We start from the raw sequence: 20,119 nt of genomic DNA, 5'->3' as shown, positions 1-20,119 counted from the left end.
TATATATAAACTTCTTATATAAACTTGGAAATATTTTTCAGAGCTTTGGAGTCAGTCTTTGAGATGCTTGGTCCACTGTCTTCCTTGTGTTAGCGTCACTGAAATAAATTCCTTTCCTGTTTCACTATGGTGCCTCTCTCTGCCTTTGGATTTTGTCAGGGGTGAGTGGCATACTTGCTCTGTTTGGGACTCCCATAGCCAGGTGCTCCTTGAATGCCAGCTACTTGTATATGTATACACGATATACACATACTCAAATATATATATTTGAGTATGTGTGTGTGTGTGTGCATGTATTTATATATATTATAATGGATTTTGTTTTAATTAATCATACCGGGGGTCACCTGGGTGGCTCAGTGGGTTGGGCAGCTGCCTTCTACTCGGGTCATGTTCTCAGGGTCCTGGGATGGAGCCCTGCATCGGGCTCTCTGCTCAGCGGGGAGCCTGCTTCCTCTCTCTCTCTGCCTGCTTGTGATCTCTCTCTGTAAAATAAATAAATAAAATCTTAAAAAAAAAATTAATCTTACCGGGACGCTTGGGTGGCTCAGTGGGTTGGCCTGCTACCTTCGGCTCAGGTCATAATCCTATGTCCTGGGATGGAGTCCCACATCGGGCTCCTTGCTTGGCGGGGAGCCCTCTTCTCTCTATGCCTCTGCGTGCCAATCTGCCTGCTTGTGAGCGTGCTCGCTCTCTCTCTGACAAATAAATAAAATCTTAAAAACAACAACAACAACAAAAAACTTGCAAAAATAAAATTAATCTTACCCCCAAAAGTTTTTGCCATTACTTTGAATGGAAACTCATTTCTGTTGTTAGCATAGGAAAATGTCATGACGTTACTGACCAGGAAATCACTACGTATTCAATATATATTCCCTAGTGATATATATATATATATATATATATATATATATATACCATTAGCATAAAATGAGTAAAAATCTGTGCACTCACATTAAACTTTTTTTTTTCTTTTGGGGCGTAGTATTACGGCACTAGTCTTCCGTTTTAGCCTACACGTATTTTCTCCTTATTACAAGTTTCATGTATCATTTGCATAATTCTGAAAGTTTTAATTCAGATATTACAGAATACCATTCTTTGAATGTACTAGTGTACTCACTTACAAGTACTTTCTTTATCAAATGGTAGTTTTGTTTTCAAGTCCCCAGATTGCGGGCTGCCAGGTCAAACTGGCGATTAGTGTGAATGATCACAGGGGAAGCCAGAAAATCCCAGCACTACTCTGGCGGCTGGAAGAAGCCAAATATCATACGTAGTCCAAAATGGAGATGCCGCGGAGGCTCCTGGGAAGCGTAGTTCCAGAGTGAGGCGTGGGGGCCTTTTGCGCAAGCGCTATTCCTCTTTCTTTTGATAGTCGCCATCTCGTTTCACGCCCCGGGGCGGGAGAGGACTCTGGAGCTTCCAGGTCTCCGCGGTGTGACAGAGGGCGGGGCCTGGAACCTGCGCTGGCTGGGAGCGGTGGCCGAGCCCCTGCAGGTGTGTCGGAGGCCTCTTTGCGGGTGCGAGGCCTGGGTGGGGGGCCGGGGATAGCGGGGTTTCCGCGGCTGCGCCGAATCGGAGAATCTGAAAGCCGCTGCCGCCCCCTTCTGAGCGCCCGACTGGCCCCCGGGAAGGACTGGGGAGGGGGGTCGGGCAGGGGGCTTTGCGGGGGACTGCCCGCTGTCCACCTTCTTGGCTCACGACCTGCGGAGCCGGGCGGCCCTAGTTGGCCCGGGGCGCGGGAGGAGCGGGGAAGGACGCGGGGGGGATGGCTTTTGTGACGTGGACCCTGGGCCCGCCACGTCCGCGCTGGCGTGGCTGCTGGCGCCTCAGCGCTGTCAAGCCCAGGGGACCTGTGCGCGTCCGGCCCCCGCCACTACGCGAGCAGTATAACCTCGGTTACGACCGGGACACTCCTCTGTAAAATAATTCCAATAAACTGGGGCTGTTTGCTGTATTAAATAGGGCTGTCTATATAAAGTATAAGGACTCAATAAAGGTGAGCTGCATTTATGATTACAAGGTATGCTGTTCTTTTCATTATTGGTTCATTTAATCATCATCATCATAACCATCCTTTGAATCGGTATTAATCAGCTCCATTCTAATAAATACGAGTACTAAGGGTTGAGAGATAAATTGGTATACTCAGCACTAACGGAGGAGGGTGGGTAAATTCTCATTGTTTTACTCTGGTCCATGGTGCTTCCCAAGGTAAAATCCAGTCTTTGGTTGTATTTAGTACAGAAATTGTCCATGAGCAAAACTGCGGAGTGGTAAACCTAACCTGGCTGCGTAGAGTTCTATTTGCAAAATATTCTTGAGGCTTCCTCAGAACTCTTGTGTCAAAAGGTTAATTAAGGCCCTTCTTGAATTCTCCAACCTCAGAGGGCTGTTAATATGTAAACTGAAACTGTAAGATGAGCCCTGAATTTTAAGTTTTATTGGAGAAGCTGGGAATCCTCTCCAGGCAAGAAGCTGGTTTCTAGAGAGGGGAAATGGGGTAGACTTGGTTAAAAGACGGAAACTGGAATTTCTTCCAGGCTCCATGTTAAAAGTGATAAAATGTCTCTGTTCGGGGTGTCCAGATGTGTCTGGACTTAGGATGTTTTGTAAGCATGACGCCAGCTGGAAGAGGTTTCCGCTGTCCCAGCATTATGGCGTCTAGTTACTTTTGGCTAGCTACATAAAGTTTCCTGGGATTTATGGTGTCACATTGTTATTTTAAGGTTTAGATTTGTGTGGCTGTCAGACGATCAGCAGATGACCATGTCAAAATTCTACAAGGCCTAATTAACTTTTACCCTAAGGCCCACACCAGGTTGGAGGGGACAGTGAATTCCAGGGTACTGTCTGGATTTGTAGCACTGAGTGAAGACATACAGAATCAATATGGTACAGGAAAGGTGGTTCAAAATTATCTAATTCCTCCTGTTAAATAATAGCATTGAAACAAAGTCACTAAGTGTGTTAAGAGCAGAGACTAACATAGAATAAAAGTCTCCAGGTCGTCCAGTATACCATGTTTAAGTCAAAAAAAGTTTAATGGAGAGCTGATTTTGGAGAAACTGCAGTTTAGGGAGAAGAACATGTTAAATTTGAGGGCTCTGAAGACTGTCTAACTTTGTAGAGTTTATATTGTTATTTTTAAAAGATTTTATTTATTTGACAGACAGAGATCACAAGTAGGCAGAGAGGCAGGCAGAGAGACAGGGGGAAGCAGGCTCCCCGCGGAGCAGAGAGCCCAATGCGGGGTTGATCCCAGGACCCTGAGATCATGACCTGAGCCGAAGGCAGAAGCTTTAACCCACTGAGCCACCCAGGCGCCCTGAGTTTATAATATTAATAGGAAAAATGGTTATGTAACACTTCCATATCAGTATTTCAACATTATTTGTAATGCCAGCATCAGGGTCCATACTTTGGATATATATCATACACCTTAGATATTTATTATACACATTGCCTAACCTACTGTTTTTTGGATGTTTAAGTTTTCAGTTCTTTTGCGTTTTTAGTAATGGACATTTGGTCCATTTAGTAAATGGATACATAATTTTCAAAACAGTCAGGAGGAAAGAAATATTCAGATTCACTCAGAAATTTTCCCAGATTCATCATGATTATATCAAAGCCACCAATGGACAGGTGGGTACTCCTTTATCACAGTCCTTCTGTTTCTCTTTATGGCTCAAAGGGCTATTTTCCCAGGAGTTGTTTTACTAAATTGTATGGAAATTTGTCACAGGTGATTCCTGAGCTGCAAGATAAGGTCTTTTAAGACTCCTGTCTTCCAACTTTCTGTGTTCTAGCTTCATAGTTTCTGTCCTTTCCCAAGAGAAGCAGAAAATGAACAAGTATCAGGTGAGTCATTTCTTTAGCCCTTTGTGTGTGTGTGTTGGTGTGTATATTTTCAGTGAGTTTTATAAAAGCCCAAACTTTAAACTCGAAAAATGGAAATACTTAAAATCATGTTAAGGGAAAATGCTGTTTGAATAGCACAGCAGTTCCAAAGTGTAGTTTGCAGACCCCTGGGCTTTTATAAGAGGCCTGTGAGGTCAGAACATGATACTAGGATGCAAACTGCCTTGCACACTGATGGTGTGAGAGAGTGGAGACTAGGTTGCTGCCTGTTTGGCATGAATCAAGACAATGATACCAATGACGGTATTTCTCTGCAGTGTACTTACAATAAAAAACTGCCACCTTTACTTAAGGGTTTATCTTTGGTGAAACAGCAGAGACTGAGTTTTATTAAATCTTGACCCTTGAATACACATCTTTTTAATATTCAGTCTTACAAAATGGGAAGTTAACATACAGTACCTTTGCTACATATCGAGGAATGATGGTTGTTTAGAGGAAAAGCACTTGTGTGATTGATTCGTGTGCTCACCTAGCCACCTTTTTCATGGAATACTATTTTTACTTTAAAGAGCAACTGGCAGACAAACTCGTTATTCAGATGGGTATTTACCAAACATTTTCTCAAAAATGGCAAAACTGAGCCTGTCACTTTAGGGAAATAACTCTCAGTATTTCTTGCCAATGTTAAGAAGTTGAGCTTTCAAGTGAAACAGAATTTTGGAAAACTTGTATCCTCCTGTGAAGGATGACACCCTCTAATACTTAGATTTTTCTGAGGAGAAATGGTGAGGATACTAATAAATGTGATATATTTTTTACATGTGTCTGCATTTTGAGTAATATTTTCTTAAAAACTATTTGAGAATGAGTGAGCATGTGTGCACAAGCAGAGGGAGTGGCAGAGGGAGAAGCCAACTCTTTGCTGAGTACGGAGCCCCATGCAGGGCTTGATCCCAGGACCCTGAGGATCATGGCGTGAGCAGAAGGCAGACGCTTAACCGACTGAGCCACCCAGGCGCACCTTGAATATGTGCTCAGAGGCAGTTTAGGACAGCACGACATAGAGAAGTGAGGAAAAAATAAGTTGGCTAGGGAATGCCACTTTAAAAGGTAATATTTGGGGCACCTTAGTGGCCCAGTGGGTTAAGCCTCTGCCTTCAGCTCAGGTCATGATATCAGGGTCCTTGGATCGAGCCCCGCATTGGGCTCTCTGCTCAGCAGGGGAGCCTGCTTCCTCCTCTCTCTGCCTACTTGTGATTTCTGTCTCTGTCAAAGGAGTTAAAAAAAAAAATCTTAAAAGGTAATATTTGAGGAAAGTCCTGGTTAAAAGAAACTGAACCAAGCAGAATTCTGGGGGAAGAGCATTCTAGATAGGAAGAACAGCAAATACAAACACCCTAAGGCATGTTCCAGAAATGGTTCAAAATATTGAAGCTACAGAGTGTAGGACCTAGGGGAGATTGAGCTAAAAGGGAAAGTCAAAGAGGTAGAAAGGACTGGAATATGTAGGGCCTTGTAGGCTAAAGAAAACATTGAATTTCAATTTATTTAAAAATCATACTTATGCAATCAAAGGAATGTACATAATGTATATGTAAAATTTAGGGAATACTGATGAAACATAGGTGTATCCCTTATCTGTCTTAAGAAATGAAAATTACTACTATCTTTGAAGTCCCTGTGTGCCCCTCCTTATTCTCATCTCACCATTCATTATCCAGAGAAACATGAAGCCTGACTTCTGTGGTAACCATTTCTTTGCTTTTATCATTTAATGTTTAAAAAAAACCCAAAACTGTATTTGCCAATTTCCCAGGCCTTTGATAAGCACTTGATATAGTCAGTCTTACGTAATTATTATTTTTTTTTTAAGATTTTTTTTTTTATTTATTAATTTGACAGAGAGAAATCACAAGTAGACGGAGAGGCAGCCAGAGAGAGAGAGAGGGAAGCAGGCTCTCTGCTGAGCAGAGAGCCCGATGCAGGACTCGATCCCAGGACTCTGAGATCATGACCTGAGCCGAAGGCAGCGGCTTAACCCACTGAGCCACCCAGGCGCCCCAGTCTTACGTAATTCTTACAGCACAGCTTTTGAAGTGGTTTATGGTAGTGATTATATTAACTAAAAATCCTAGTCTTTGGGCATGATGACGGGGAGTTTACTCTTGTACATCTTTTACGACATTCTCCATATCCAAAATTCATTCAGGAGTTCCACAACATTTCCCCCACGTTATGCTCTGTAAATCTGACTGAGATTTGAGTTTGGACAGCACAAATGACTAGTCAGCGTTTTTGTTTTTTGAAGTAATTTTGAGTGTAGTCTCACTACTGACTCTTGGAAAGGTTTATTTTATGCAGATACTGTAATTTTTTGTTTGCTTTTTGCCATTTTGGCAAAATGAGATGACCTTCTTTTTATTTCTTCTTGTATCTTTCAGGTGTATTGCCATATTTCTTCTGTTTGAAAACATCATTTATGTTGTTTTTATTCTCACTTGCTTGTTTTAATGCAGGTCTGCTGGTGGAAAATTCTGAGTTTAGTTTATCTGAAATAAAAACAACTTTTTCACTGTGTAGAGAACTCTTGGTTGACAAGTCTTATATTTTAAAACATTGAAAACCATTCACTGTCTTCTACTGATACTACTGAAAATTCACCTTTTAATTTGTCAGACCTCTAAAGTAAATTTGCATTCTGGGCTAGCTACTTTTAAGATACCTTTAACTCTGCTGTGTATGTGTGGATTTTTCTTTATCCTAATGAGATTTATTGTACTTCCTTTGGGAGACATCCCACCCTGGTGCTCTGCTGCCTGTGGAGGGTTGTTGCCATGTACTTAGTAGAGGCTTATGGAGAAAACTAGTGGCTCTTTGTATTTCAGACCATTTGTATTGGTTATGGAGCTTTCTATCTGGTTCCAGAAACTGCTTCCCCAACTTATGATAAAATGATCACTCTGAGACATTTGATGGGAAGTAAAAAAAACTCCTGTAGATACTAAGCTTCCATTTAGTGACCTTTTGAATGTGAAACCTCCACAGGGCATATTGGTGTTCACTTGTTCTGTGACTGGAGTTCTTAGGGACTCTAATACATTACAGAAATCCATAAGCAAACATTAAAATTTTGTTGAGCTGGGCTGGTTCCCTCTCTCCCCTACTTGCTTCTAAAAGAGAAAGTCATTGTGGTTTTCTTTTCTCTTCTGCAGTATTCATCTCTTGTGAATTTTTTCCTTTGTTTATCTTTAGATTCTCAGTTCTCTGATAGGTTTTGGAAAACTAGGTAAGGGGTTCGTTGTTATTGTTAGGGTGAGATCCACTTCTCTTTTGTCTTTCTACATTCTATTCAGAACTAGCTTTTTTATCCTTATGGTCAAGATACTAGCTCTAAGCTACTTTCTGCTCAGCCTATGAAATTTGAAAATGCCCCAAATATTCAAATTCAAGGTATGGGACTCATCCGAACAAATTTCTTTTTTCCTAGGATTTTGGTCCCTCCAGTTTTGGTGTGATGGTGATATCTGATGCTTTCCCACAGCCATTCTTAGTGTATTTTCTGGGGTTTGGTTTTTATTCTTATTTATAATTATGGCAAAATATACATAAAACTTTTTTTTCCCCCAAACTTACCATTTTAACCATTTTTAACTGTATCGTTCAGTGGCATTTAATTACATTCACATCATGGTACCATCATCATAACCATCCATCTCCAGAACTTTTTTCATCTTGCACAACTAAAATTCCTTAAAAAAAAAAAAAAAAAGTTTGTTTGTTTGTTTGTTTGTTTATTTATTTATTTATTTATGTGACAGAGAGACGGCGATAGAGAGCACAAGTTAGCAGAGCAGCAGGCAGAGGGAGCGGGAGAAGCAGGCCTTCTACTACACAGGGAGCCCGATGTCCTGGAATCACGACCTGAGCCGAAAGCAGACACTTAATTGACTGAGCCACCCAGCCGTCCCACAGCTAAAATTCTAACCATTAAATAATAGCTCCCTATTCTGCCTTCCCTTGGGAACCACCAGTCTACTTTCTATCTATAAACCTGACTATTCTAGGTCCCTCATATAAGTAGAATCACACAGTATTTGCTGCTTTTAATTGGCATATTTCACTCAGTATAATGTCCTTAAGGTTCATCAGCGTAGCATGTGACCGGATTTCCTTCCCATTAATAGCTAAATGATATTCCATTGTTTCTATATACCGTATTTGTGCATTCCACCCCCTCCCCTGCTATTTGACATGTTTTATTAAAAATCATGATTCTATACTTTTTAATGAGGTCCATGTTTCCTTTTGCACCCAGTTAACTTCTCCTAATATTCACACTTCCCTCCTTTGATGCAGCCTCTTTTCTACTTTTAGTTGTGGAATTTGGCCAGTCTTCGGGTTGTTTTCTTGGGTTAGTTACGCTGAGGTGTTACCTAGTTGTATCGATGGGCAGTTGCGAGCTGAAGGTCTTCCTGCTCCATCATCTTCCTAACCTCTCCTTTATGCAGTCATCTCTTGAAGGACACTTGGCTTTTTTACACCTTATACCTATTGTGAATAGTGCTGCTATGAACACTGGCGTACAAATTCCTGTCTGAGTCCCTGCTTTGAGTGTTTTGGATATATAGGAGTGAAATTGCTGAATCATACAGTAATTCTTTAACTTTTTGAGGAACCAACGTACTGTATTTCTCTGTAGGAGTTGTACCATTTTACATTCCCATCAGCAATGCACAAGGGTTCCAATTTCTCTATATCCTTGCCAGTACTTGGTGTTTTCCTAGGTTTTTATGTTGTTGTTGCTATGTTGAAAGTAGTCATCCTAATGGTGTGAAGTCATTTTTGTTTTGTGCTTTTATCTTCTTTATCCTTTGACTTATTTATTCTTGACTCTTTAACTTACAGCAAAATTCACTCTTTATGGGTATACATTTCAGTGAGTTTTTTTTAAGATTTAAAAAAATTTTTTGACAGATCACAAGTAGGCAGAAAGGCAGGCAGAGAAAGAGAGGGGAAAGCAGGCTCTCCTGCCAAACGGATGCTGAGCAGTAAGCCCGATGTGGGGCTCGATCCCAGGACCCTGAGATTATGACCCGAGCTGAAGGCAGATGCTTAAAACACTGAGCCACCCAGGCGCCCCCAGTTCAGTGCGTTTTGACACATGCATAAAGGCATACAGTCATCACCACAGTGAAGATACAGAACAGTTTCACTGCCTCAAAATTATTTTGGTTCCCTCTACCACTAATTCCTGGCAATCACCAATTTATTCTTTATCCCTAGAATTTTGCCTTTTTCTGAATATCATATAAATGAAATCAAATGGTATGTAGTTTTCTGATACTACCAATTTTCATTTAGCATAATACATTTGAGATTTAATCATACTGACTATGCACAGTTCATTCTTTTTTATTGCTGAATAGTACTGAGCTATATGTATGTATCCAATTTATTAACTCATCCACCAGCTGAAAAGCATTGGGTTTTCTGCTTTGTGGCAATTATAAAAGGAGCTGTTACAAACAACTGCATTTAGATTTCTATGTGTACACAGATTTTCATTTATTTTGGGGTAAGTACCTAGGAATGTGCTTGCTTGGCTCATATTCTTTATAAGAAACTGCCAAACTGTTTACCAGAGTAGCTGTATGATTTTGTGTTCCTACCACAATGTACAGAGTTCTACCTGTTTTGCATTCTTGTCAGCATTTGGTATTGTCAGAAGTTTTTTTCAAATCATGCTGATAGGTGTGTAGTGGTATCTCATTATGGTTTTAATTTGCATTTATCCTAATAACTAATATACTGAAAATGTTTTTCTTTTTTTAAAGGTTTTTTTTTTTAATTTATTTATTTGACAGACAGAAATCACAAGTAGGCAGAGAGGCAGGCAGAGAGAGAGGGGGAGGCAGGTTCCCTGCTGAGCAGAGAGCCCGATGCGGGGCTTGATCCCAGGACCCTGAGATCATGACCTGAGCTGTAGGCAGAGGCTTTAACCCACTGAGCCACCCAGGTGCCCCTATACTGAAAATGTTTTAATGTGCTTATTGCCTACCTGTCTATCTTCTTTTGGAGTGCACTTACCAAGTTTCTCTATCTTGGACTTTTACATTTCGGTTTTAAACTAAAACTGCCCATTAGTTATGAGTCTCTTTTTCTTTGGCTTCCTAAGCACTCTCCTCCTGACCTGCCCATTTATTTAGAGTTTTGCCAGGCTTCAGTCTTGTCCTAGCTTCTGCTATCATCATCTTGAATGTTGTTGCTTTCAGATTTCTTTTCTGACCCTTCTGGAACTCCGTTTTTTAAATGTATAACAATATTATTTATTGAAATTTACTTACATGTATATCTGCCCAAATGGGACAGTTCCAGCTCTGTGTTCCTCAGTCACTTCAGAGTGTGAACAAAATTCAACTGTCTCCTGCCAAACGGATTCTTTTGTTTTCCTTCTTTTATGGATTTCCTAGTTGCCACAGAATAATGTTAGTTGGCAAGGTATAAATGTTCCAACACGCCACTACACACCCCTGCTGTATAGCTAGGAGAGAGGAAACTTGTGTTTCTGTATAAGTTGGGAGATCACTGTCATGAACAGAAACAGCTTGGAGCTCACCCAAGAGCAGGAAGTCAGAATGGCAGTGATGGAAGAGGAAAGACAGCGAAGTCACCGTTGTAGAGCAACACAAGATCAAGTGGCCACAGCCACAGGCAGAGGCGCTCACTCTGACTGGGGAGATGTAGGAGAGGTCTGAGACCAGGGAATCCAAGGACTGGCACTGGGAGGTAAAAAAGGAAGGGACGTAAGACTGTGTGCAGGAACAGATGGCAGCTTCAAGCAGTCAGCAATACAGAGGAAAAGTAGAATCCCTCGTGTGCTTGGAAGTGAAGGCAAATCAGAAAACATGCAGCTGAAACCAGGTGTCCTAAAGAAAAGAGTATATTATCACAGACTCTGAAGATACTGCCCACAGTACTGCTGTTTCCTTCAAGAACGTGAATATACTCTGGCAACAGAGAGAGGTTTTTGAACTAAGGACTAGGGTAACACTTCCATTCCTTCCCACCATAAAATGAGGTTTTATTTTCATTTGATCATGAATAAAAAATGTTACTCGACATGCAGACAATACTGAGAGAAAAAAGTAGAAAGTGTAAACTAACGTTTTGTCCACTGACGTCAGTATTCCTCCCCAAACAAATGCACAGTACAGGAGAGTATACCTTTCCAATATTAGGGAGTTTCAGAAAGGAAATCACTTTAAAACCCAGAGATTAAAGACTCGGAAACTGAAAAATAAGTAGATATAAAATATAAGTAAATTAACTTAGGAAAGAAATTGTAGAATAGAAAATCCTGTCCAGTTAGAGATTAAATGATTTCTCTTCCTCAGGGGAAGAGAAATCCAAAGTCCAGTAACTGGCATGTGGCAGAGGAACTGGAAGAGACCATGGAGTGGAGGAGGGGGTGGGAGTGCTGGTAAGAATCAACCAGAAAGAGGAACAGAGAGTAACAGGAAATAAAGTAGAATCCCTGAATAACAAAACCTAAATACTGGAAGAGAGCTAATATTTAATCCAAGGAAACTTTCCATTAAAAAAAAAAAAAAAAAAAAAAAAGGGGCGCCTGGGTGGCTCAGTGGGTTAAGCCGCTGCCTTCGGCTCAGGTCATGATCTCGGGGTCCTGGGATCGAGTCCCGCATCAGGCTCTCTGCTCAGCAGGGAGCCTGCTTCCTCCTCTCTCTCTACCTGCCTCTCTGCCTACTTGTGATCTGTCTGTCAAATAAATAAATAAAAATCTTTAAAAAGAAAAAAAAAAAAAGAAACTGAATTACATTATTGAAAAGGCTGTGTGAGAGAGAACTGACCCAGGGTAGTTAACCCCAAGAGAGAGTCTACTAAAACTACTAGACTTACTTAAAAGTAGAGAAAAAGTCCTCTAGATCATGAGGGAAAAGAGTCTATGTCACTTGCCCAGGAAAGAAAATAATATTGACATAATTCTTATTGCCAACATATATATATATAAAACAAGAAGCAAGAACTTATATTCAGCAAAGAAGCTCTTCACGTTTTCACATGTCAAGTTCTGTGGAATATAAGCAAAGCAATGACTGGAGGAAATTTCATAGCCTACCAATAAAAATGGAAGAATGAAAATAATTAGCCTTGTGGTTCTAGCTATTATCAAACTCTATAGATATTGTGGGAGTTATTCTTCCCTTCTCTCAATGATTATTCATTTCCAATGAAGGTATGTTTCTTCCCCCCATTGCGGCTATTTTAAATGTTAATCATTCCGTTCACATATGCCTCTAATTTTCTAACACTCCATATTTCTGGTGTGGTCTTTGCCTTTTCTACTTCAGTGTTTTCTTTTCAACTACCAGGCTACCCCCTCGAACTCTAGCACCTCACATCTGTCTTTTCAGTGGCTCCCTGTTATCTGTAAGTGAGTGGGTGACCATCCCTAAGATGTGGTAGGACACACCACAAAGTATAAAAATGGTGTGAAACAGTAGAACATCTATTCATATTTTTGCTTCTTATAAATAGAAAAACTTGTCAATTTTTAATAAAGACGATTATAAATTTATGTTTATAAGCAGACACTCATTGAGTGGGTATACAAAATATATTTTAATGGTCCAGAGACACACTCAGAATTATTCCATGTTCTCTGCACCTGACTGGACTGTATCACCTTCTAACTAATCTTTCCTATTCTCATATCATGCTGTCTTATTTGTAAACTTTTCTAACTTGCCATTTTTCATACATCAGAGGCCTTTCCCCAACTCTGTTTTTTTTTTATTCCCAAAGTTTATGTTAGCTTGACTACCTAGTAAAATCTGATTTGATAATACGTAATGCAAATATCTATCCCCATTTGTGACCATCTTATATCTGGTGTAGGTTTCTGTCAGAGCACCTGTTATGCATATTACATTCAAGTATTTACTTCTTGCCCCCTTGTCACAGTGTAAGCTCCTTGATAACAGGCATAGTTTGCTTTCATTCATCACTGTATCTCCAGCAAAGTTCTGGGCATGGGTGGTATCTCAGTAAATCCATATTGATCACTTCACCTATGTACAGAGTAGCAAAGTATCTTAACTTTCTAGAGTACACTATGTGGCAGGCAGGTTAACAGCTAGTTTACAGTGTTTTTTTGTGGTACTCTACACTCTGATGACTTCAGTTTGAACTGAAATATGTTGTTACAGGGACCAGTCACATTCAAGGATGTTACTGTGGAATTCAGCCGGGAAGAGTGGCAGTTAATGAACGATGCTCAGAGGACACTATATAGAGAAGTGATGCAAGAGAACTATGGTCTCCTAGTCTCAGTGGGTGAGAAAAACTTCCACATATGTAACTACCAGTAGTTTGCATTTCCTTTCCCAGGTGCTGGACTGCACGATATTAGCTTTGTTTCAGGGGTCAAAGCTGACAAATCCATTTAGGGTGCCAGGAAAAATATGTGTCCCCACCCTCCCACTTAAAGAATCTACATCTGCCAAGCCTAAGTGGGACCTTCAATTGTTCTGCTAAAGCTGCATTTCCTCATCCTTCAGAATCCCTTAAATTCCAAGTAATGTGATTAACACATTTTTCCATTAATAGGTTACCGTGTGAATAAGTCGAATTCAGTTTTCAAGCTGAAACAAGGAAAAGAACCGTGGATATTGGAAGTGGAATTTCCACATCGGAATTACCCGGGTGAGTGAGGACCTGTGGCCACTGTTGCTAGTGAGGTGGTTGGTGCCTTTTGCATTATGAAATATTTTTAGGCATCTTTCAAAATGTCCTATAGTGGAGTGCCTGGGTGGCTAAGTAGGTTAAAGCCTCTGCCTTCAGCTCACGTCATGATCCCAGGGTCCTGGAATCGAGCCCTGCATTGAGCTCTGCTCAGAGGTGAGCCTGCTTCCTCCTCTCTCCCTGCCTCTCTGCCTACTTGTGATCTCTGTCTGTCAAATAAATAAAATCTTTGAGAAAAAATAATAAAATAAAATGCCCTATACTTTGGAAAAAGCCAAGGATTCTTGGATCTGCATATGCAAGTACCATAAATCACACTTCCAGTTTTTGTTTTTCCAAATAAATTCCTCCTTTGCCACACTTTTAAAAATAGACTTCTCTTTCCTATATATGAAATCTAATCGCTGCCCAACCCCATCTTAGATTTTTATCTTTCTTCTAGAATTCCCAGTTACTGGAATTCTAGAACACTGTGATCTCAAATCTGATGATAGATTTTTCTCCAAATGTCCTTCCTTCCCTTTACTAATAATGAGATGCCTCAGTTATTTTCAACACCGGTTTTATTAACTTCCTTTTTTCTCTTTAAACTCTGAAATATCAGATTATAAACCTTTATGCCTTTCCTCAACTACATTATTTCAGAGCTGATGCCTCCTTTTACATGTGGTTTGTCTTTCACACAAAGTATTAATTATTATCCCTTCTAAAATCTACCACACTTTACTCGGGAGTATTGTAACACGAAGATTTAAAAAGCTAAAAACAAGCCAAAAGACTACTAAGATGATCTCACTCTGCTTCTGTAAATGCTTTTCTTATACTCCTGACTTGTGTACTTAGCTGTTGCCGGGACCAGGAACAATGTCTGGTTTCTAGTAGTTGTTCACTAGGTATCTGTTGAGAGACTGAATGTGAATTTTAGTAAGAGGCTGGCACTGTCTTCTCTGTGCCCTTCACAGTAACTCCTGCAAGGGTTCCCCCTTTCCTAAGACCAGAGACACACAGGATCTTGGTTCCTGAGTGTCCCAGTTAGCCTTGTCCAGGTTCTCATCAAGCAGCATCTTCTGTCTTCCCCACAAATGCTAAGAAATTCCAGTCCCAAGCCTCTGCTCATAATCTTTCAGTTTCTGTCAAGCATTTAAAGATGAATAAATATGAAGGTCAGTAAGGGTTCCAGAATGATGTTGAGTAATTCTTTAGAGATCATGTAGTAAATTGAAACAAAGAGGTGGGAACTAAACTATGAAAACAGAAGACCAAGCCTGGGGCTGAGGCGTGGCTACCACCACTCTGGAGATGCAGTATTAGGCGATCAGGCTTGAAAATCGTTGCTGCTGCAAATGGGAGTGCATGGTGTTTTATGATGGCTTGCATCCTCTTTTTAATCATCTTTCCTTTTGGATGTATGTGTTCTTAGGTCTTCTGTCCCCGTGAAAATTAAGACTGTTAGATGGAGAGTGAGAGCTCAAAGTGTGAAACTGTTCCTCCACACACGGGGAAACCGGTGTGCCCAGAAAATCCCGTTAGCGTTGGCATCCGGATTGTTGTGTGCGGGTACAGAGGGAAGCATGCAGAAGTTTACAGTCTGCTAAAATAACAAAGCAACTTAATTTTGAGCGACAAAGACCTGTTAGCTTTCCATCCAGTTTCATCTTTCCCCTGATATTTCCAGTAGACATAGCTGTCTACTAATTTTTCTTTTCATCCGACTTACTCTTTCTTGTCTGTCATGGGCTTACAGCATTCTGAGTCCCAAAGTCGTCTTCAGCAGCACTCTAAAGATCTGTTCTTCTCTGCTCCCTATTCTCCCCACCCCCCTTAACTTTTTCCTCCCAAGTTTTTAAAGCCATATTTTTTGTAAAGTGCTAGAAGTACTTAGGTTTATAACTACGTTTCTTCCTGGGTCTGGTACCATAGTTTTTAATGTTTATGTGTTTTTTCTAAACCAGTGGGTTAGAAGAAATCTGCATTTGAGAGTTCCTTTATTTGGGGAGATTGGCCTGAAGCCTAAGAATTAACGCTACAACCATACTAATAACATTGAGATTTATATAGTACTAAATTTTGGATTTCTTTATAGAAGACCTCTGGAAAATTCATGACAGAGGAGCGAAATGCCAGGAAAGCCGAGCTGAAAATTCAAGGCAAGTTCAAGATTTTGATTTTAAGATTAGAAGCCTTGTAATAAGAACGCGAGTACTGGAAGTGGGACAACACTAGTTCACACTAAATGTGAGAAAACTAACACTGGAGTGCATTCCGAAGCATATAGCCCAAATGGGAAAGTTCTCTTCCATAATGGAGATCTTATGTAGGACCAAGATATTCCAGCTTGAAGTTGCCTTTTAATTCTTCTGAGGTACACAGTAAGGGAGGCATTGTAGATAGGTCTCAGGCATTTGAGAGACTCTGTGCATACAATGCAAGGGAAGGTTCCTTCTACCAAATGGTAAACCACAGTGGGTGTCAGAGAACATTCATAGTGGAGAAACTGTGAATCTACTCTATAGATTCTGTATCTATAGACAGGAAAAATCTCTAGAAATTGGTTCTTAGCAAGTGTGCCTTAGATATTACTGAATTTGGAAATTTCTCCCCAGGAATGGAGAACTCACAAAACACCAGCAAACTCAAGCCAGAGAGAAAATCCATAAATGTAACGAATGTGGAAAGTCCTTCTGCCAGAAGTCTATCCTCGTAATACATCAGCATATTCATTCAAAGGACAAACCCAGGGAATGTGGGGAATCTGGCTCTAGAAATGGAGACCGCACAGTACAACAGAAAACTCCCACCAGAGAGAAAACCTATGAATGTAAAGAGTGTAAAAAAACTTTCTATCACCTGTCATCTCTTAGTAGACATTTGAGGACTCATGCAGGGGAGAAACCCTACGAATGTAATCAGTGTGAGAAATCCTTCTACCAGAAGCCACACCTTGTAGAACATCAGAAAACACACACAGGAGAGAAACCCTTTGAGTGTAATGAATGTGGGAAGTTCTTCTATGTTAAGGCATACCTCATGGTACATCAGAAAACACACACAGGGGAGAAACCGTATGAATGTAAGGAATGTAGGAAATCCTTTTCCCAGAAATCACACCTCACAGTACATCAGAGAACACATACGGGGGAGAAACCTTACAAATGTAAGGAATGTGGGAAATTCTTTTCTAGAAATTCACACCTCAAAACTCATCAGAGAACTCACACAGGAGAGAAACCCTATGGATGTAAGGAATGTGGGAAATGCTTCTACCAGAAGTCAGCCCTCACAGTACATCAGCGAACTCACACAGGGGAGAAACCCTTTGAATGTAATAAATGTGGAAAAAACTTTTACTATAAATCAGACCTCACTAAACATCAGAGAAAACACACAGGGGAGAAGCCCTACGAATGTCATGAATGTGGTAAATCTTTCTCCGTGAATTCAGTCCTCAGATTACATCAAAGGACGCACACAGGAGAGAAACCCTATGAATGTAAGGAATGTGGGAAATCCTTCTCTCAGAAGTCACATTTTATCATACATGAGAGAAAACACACAGGGGAGAAACCCTATGAGTGTCAGGAGTGTAGGAAAACTTTTATTCAGAAATCAAAACTTACCGCACATCAGAAGACACACACAGAAGGAAACAGCTGAAAAATACTATGTATTGGGAACTTCTTTTGGAATTCATCCTTTAGAATAATTGGATAATTCACACAAGACAAAAAATTTAGGAATATCATCTATCTCAGAAAATTTTGATCACAGTCTGCCTTGACAGAAAACAAAAGACACAGAAATTCTTTAAATCTATAAGGGAGAGATTTTGACAGCATGTCAGACTTAACTAAGTACCAGACAACCGACAAATTATAAAATCTGAGGGAGACCATTCGTTCAGAAGTCCTACTAGATTGCACAACACAGAAATCACATGAGAGAAATCCTATAAAAACAAATGAGTATCAGGAAGTTTTCTGACAGGGCAGCCATCGGTAGATGCCAAAGCTCACCTGAGATGCTCCTATCAGTCCCCTTCCTGAGCATTCAGAAACTGCTGACACCAGGTGCACTTGGAGCACTCAGAGGTGTAACTGCATAGACCGCCTGTATCGAGAAGTGCTGCTTCCGTGAACTGCAGATCCACGATGCCAGGCTAGAACCTTTGCAAGCATTCCAAATATGTGCAAGTTTCTTGACAAAAATTCAAGAAGAATCTGTACTGAGTGGGGTTAACAGATACGCCAGAAGTCATGTTGCAGCAATTAGATTCTGAGGGATTTTCTTTGCTTTTTGAGTTTTCTTTGTTTGTTTGTTTGTTTTTTTAAAGAAACCTACCAATGTCCAGACATTTTAAGCTTTTTAAAAAGCATAAACACATTGAAAAAACCAGGTGACATCCTTGCACACATGTGAAGAATCCTTTAGTATGTAGAACTAATGTGAGTCAGCGCACTGCAAGACAGGCTGTGGATGTTTATGTGCACATGGATCCATCCATATTTGTACATAAGGAAATATGTAGCTTTGGTTCGGTAGTTTTCACGAATGTGAACATACTTCACATTACGTCTGGGCAGTGATTCCTGCTGTTACTCTAATGTGTATTTTAAATGTAATATTCTTTTAAAATTGTAACGCTTCTTTTTCTCCTATTTTTTTGTATTTTTTAATGAATATAGACGTTACTGAACCAATTGTTAAGAAAGGTCAGTGAATTTTACATTAGGGGCACATTTATTCATAAGAAAAGACAAATTATTTTTAAAAACAGCTAAAAACAATGCTATGTAAAGTAGTAGTATCTATCTTACTGTTGATATTTTAGCGGGGTGCAGAGCTATCTGCATTAGAATTTTGTATGTTTTAAGAATGTTCTTCACTGCCTTTTTCTTCACAGTAGAAGCAACATTGTAGTGGTTAAGAGTGGGAACTCCAAACTCTTTTGGCCACAGCTCAAATTCCAGCATGGGGCATGCCACTTAACCTCTCTGTGCCTCTGTTTCCTTTTCTATAAAAGAGAAGTGGTAATGATGGGATTGCTTTGAGGTATAAATGAGTTAATATTTTTAGAGCACTTAGAATAGTGTCTGAGACACAAGAAAAGCACATGTTAGATACTATTATCATTATAATTTGTATATCTTCAATAATGCTGGAGAAAAAATAGTTTGCTACCAGCATTCACCACTTACTTTATTGCTGTAGTGCCTTGGTTTGGCTTGGTTGTGCATTTTCCCACAAGTGATTCAGATATTCAGATGGGACCCAAAGCCTGTTTCTGTAGCCTACAAGCCAAGAGTGGTTTTGCATTTCTAAGTGGGTGGAAGCAAATAAAGAATATTTTGTGACATGTGAAATTATATTCGAATTTCAGTGTCCATAAATAAAGTTTAGAACACTATTAGAACACTAATATATTATCATTTGTCTCTTTTGCCTGAGGCTGCCTTCAGCACTACAAGAGAAGAGTTGAGTAGTTCTGACAGAGACCATATGGCTCACAGAGCCTACCCAGCTACTGTCTGGCACTTTACAAAATTAAGTTTTTCTGTTACTTAGAGCTGAAAACACCACAATCAATGTATATGATGTACTTTTCTGTATGTTATGTTTCAGAAATGATGCAGACAGCAATTTGTGGATGGGTGGTTTTGTGCAGTGTATTTATTTTGTACGTTGTATTTATATGTTAAACGCCTAAGCATTTGAATTTTTTCAAATAAGTGTGTTTTATTTGTTGAACTCTTATAAAATTGAAACATTTTCTGATGGAATGTAGCGGTACGTGTATAAAATAAACATTGTCTAAATTAAATCAAATTGTTAATTGGTCCTTACTTAAAAAACACTCCCTTATTTTCTTCCAAGTCAACGGCCAGTGTTCCCTATATCATTTTATAATTTTCTCACTATCCCATGAGCATCTTTGTCATACTTAACTAGCATAATCTAGTAACAAAAACCTTACAGTACCCAACTCCACCAGCTCCATTACTAGTAACTACATTACGAGTATTACTAGAGTACTAGCAGCATTATTTTATTGCCTAAACTTCCTGATTGCTAAATGCCACTCCGATCTGAATCCTGCCACTTTTCTGCCCCTTTCAAATGAGGACTTTCTTGAAGCTCAACTTCATAAACATGGCTTGATTTGTCTGCTGTTGACCACTAATGAACACCTGCTTGTGATACTCAGTAATTGCTTTGTCGTCTATGTAACTTCTGAATACTCAAAGAGAGTAGAGTAAATACTGTTACCAATACTCTACCCAATACTGACATGAGCATGCCATCTTGCTTATAGCTATGCCTTTGGAGAAGTTCTTTATTTCAACCTGCTGTGAGAGCAAATATGTTTCCTAATTTCCCCTGGCTTTTCAATCAAAAATGAAGAAGTATTGCTTTTTGCCCTGAAACAAATAATACATTATATGTTAATTAAAAAATCACTGCTTTTTGAGGAAAATCTAATAACTCT

At 39.9% G+C, this 20,119-nt stretch overlaps 1 protein-coding gene and 1 long non-coding RNA gene across 6 annotated transcripts; one reads left to right on the top strand and one right to left on the bottom strand.

Annotated features, from left to right (window-relative positions):
* Positions 1 to 1,382: 1,382 nt before the first annotated feature.
* ZNF25 (zinc finger protein 25) lies at positions 1,383 to 19,453 on the top strand. 5 transcript variants are annotated; one of them, XM_032311801.1, is made up of 7 exons: positions 1,386 to 1,503; positions 3,579 to 3,654; positions 3,819 to 3,870; positions 13,101 to 13,227; positions 13,501 to 13,596; positions 15,719 to 15,782; positions 16,239 to 19,453. In XM_032311801.1, exons 2-7 carry the CDS (start codon positions 3,626 to 3,628, stop codon positions 17,287 to 17,289), a joined length of 1,419 nt encoding a protein of 472 aa, XP_032167692.1. In that variant the 5' UTR covers positions 1,386 to 1,503; positions 3,579 to 3,625; the 3' UTR covers positions 17,290 to 19,453. The 5 variants fall into 5 exon arrangements, with proteins under 5 accessions (XP_032167693.1, XP_032167692.1, XP_032167695.1 ...); XM_032311802.1 differs by lacking the exon at positions 3,579 to 3,654 and having other exon boundaries at positions 1,383 to 1,503; XM_032311804.1 differs by lacking the exon at positions 3,579 to 3,654 and having other exon boundaries at positions 1,387 to 1,503; positions 3,755 to 3,870.
* Positions 6,203 to 10,287, bottom strand: LOC116572651. Its single transcript, XR_004278456.1, has 3 exons — positions 10,218 to 10,287; positions 7,507 to 7,622; positions 6,203 to 6,422 (listed from the first exon to the last, which is right to left on the bottom strand). It is a non-coding gene; the product is annotated as an uncharacterized LOC116572651 (long non-coding RNA).
* Positions 19,454 to 20,119: the final 666 nt, after the last annotated feature.

Source organism: Mustela erminea, chromosome 14 (genome assembly GCF_009829155.1).
Source record: "Mustela erminea isolate mMusErm1 chromosome 14, mMusErm1.Pri, whole genome shotgun sequence".
Classification (NCBI taxonomy): domain Eukaryota; kingdom Metazoa; phylum Chordata; class Mammalia; order Carnivora; family Mustelidae; genus Mustela; species Mustela erminea.
Note: the sequence above shows the minus strand (reverse complement) of the source record. Positions and strands in the feature narration are given on the sequence as shown.

What these genes read in the sequence shown, in the direction of transcription:
- ZNF25 (XM_032311801.1), top strand. Translation starts at nt 3,626, where the DNA reads ATGATTATATCAAAGCCACCAATGGACAG. An exon ending in AGAAAATGAACAAGTATCAG is followed by an intron (nt 3,871 to 13,100) that starts GTGAGTCATTTC and finishes ATGTTGTTACAG; the next exon opens with GGACCAGTCACATTCAAGGA. An exon ending in TGGTCTCCTAGTCTCAGTGG is followed by an intron (nt 13,228 to 13,500) that starts GTGAGAAAAACT and finishes TTCCATTAATAG; the next exon opens with GTTACCGTGTGAATAAGTCG.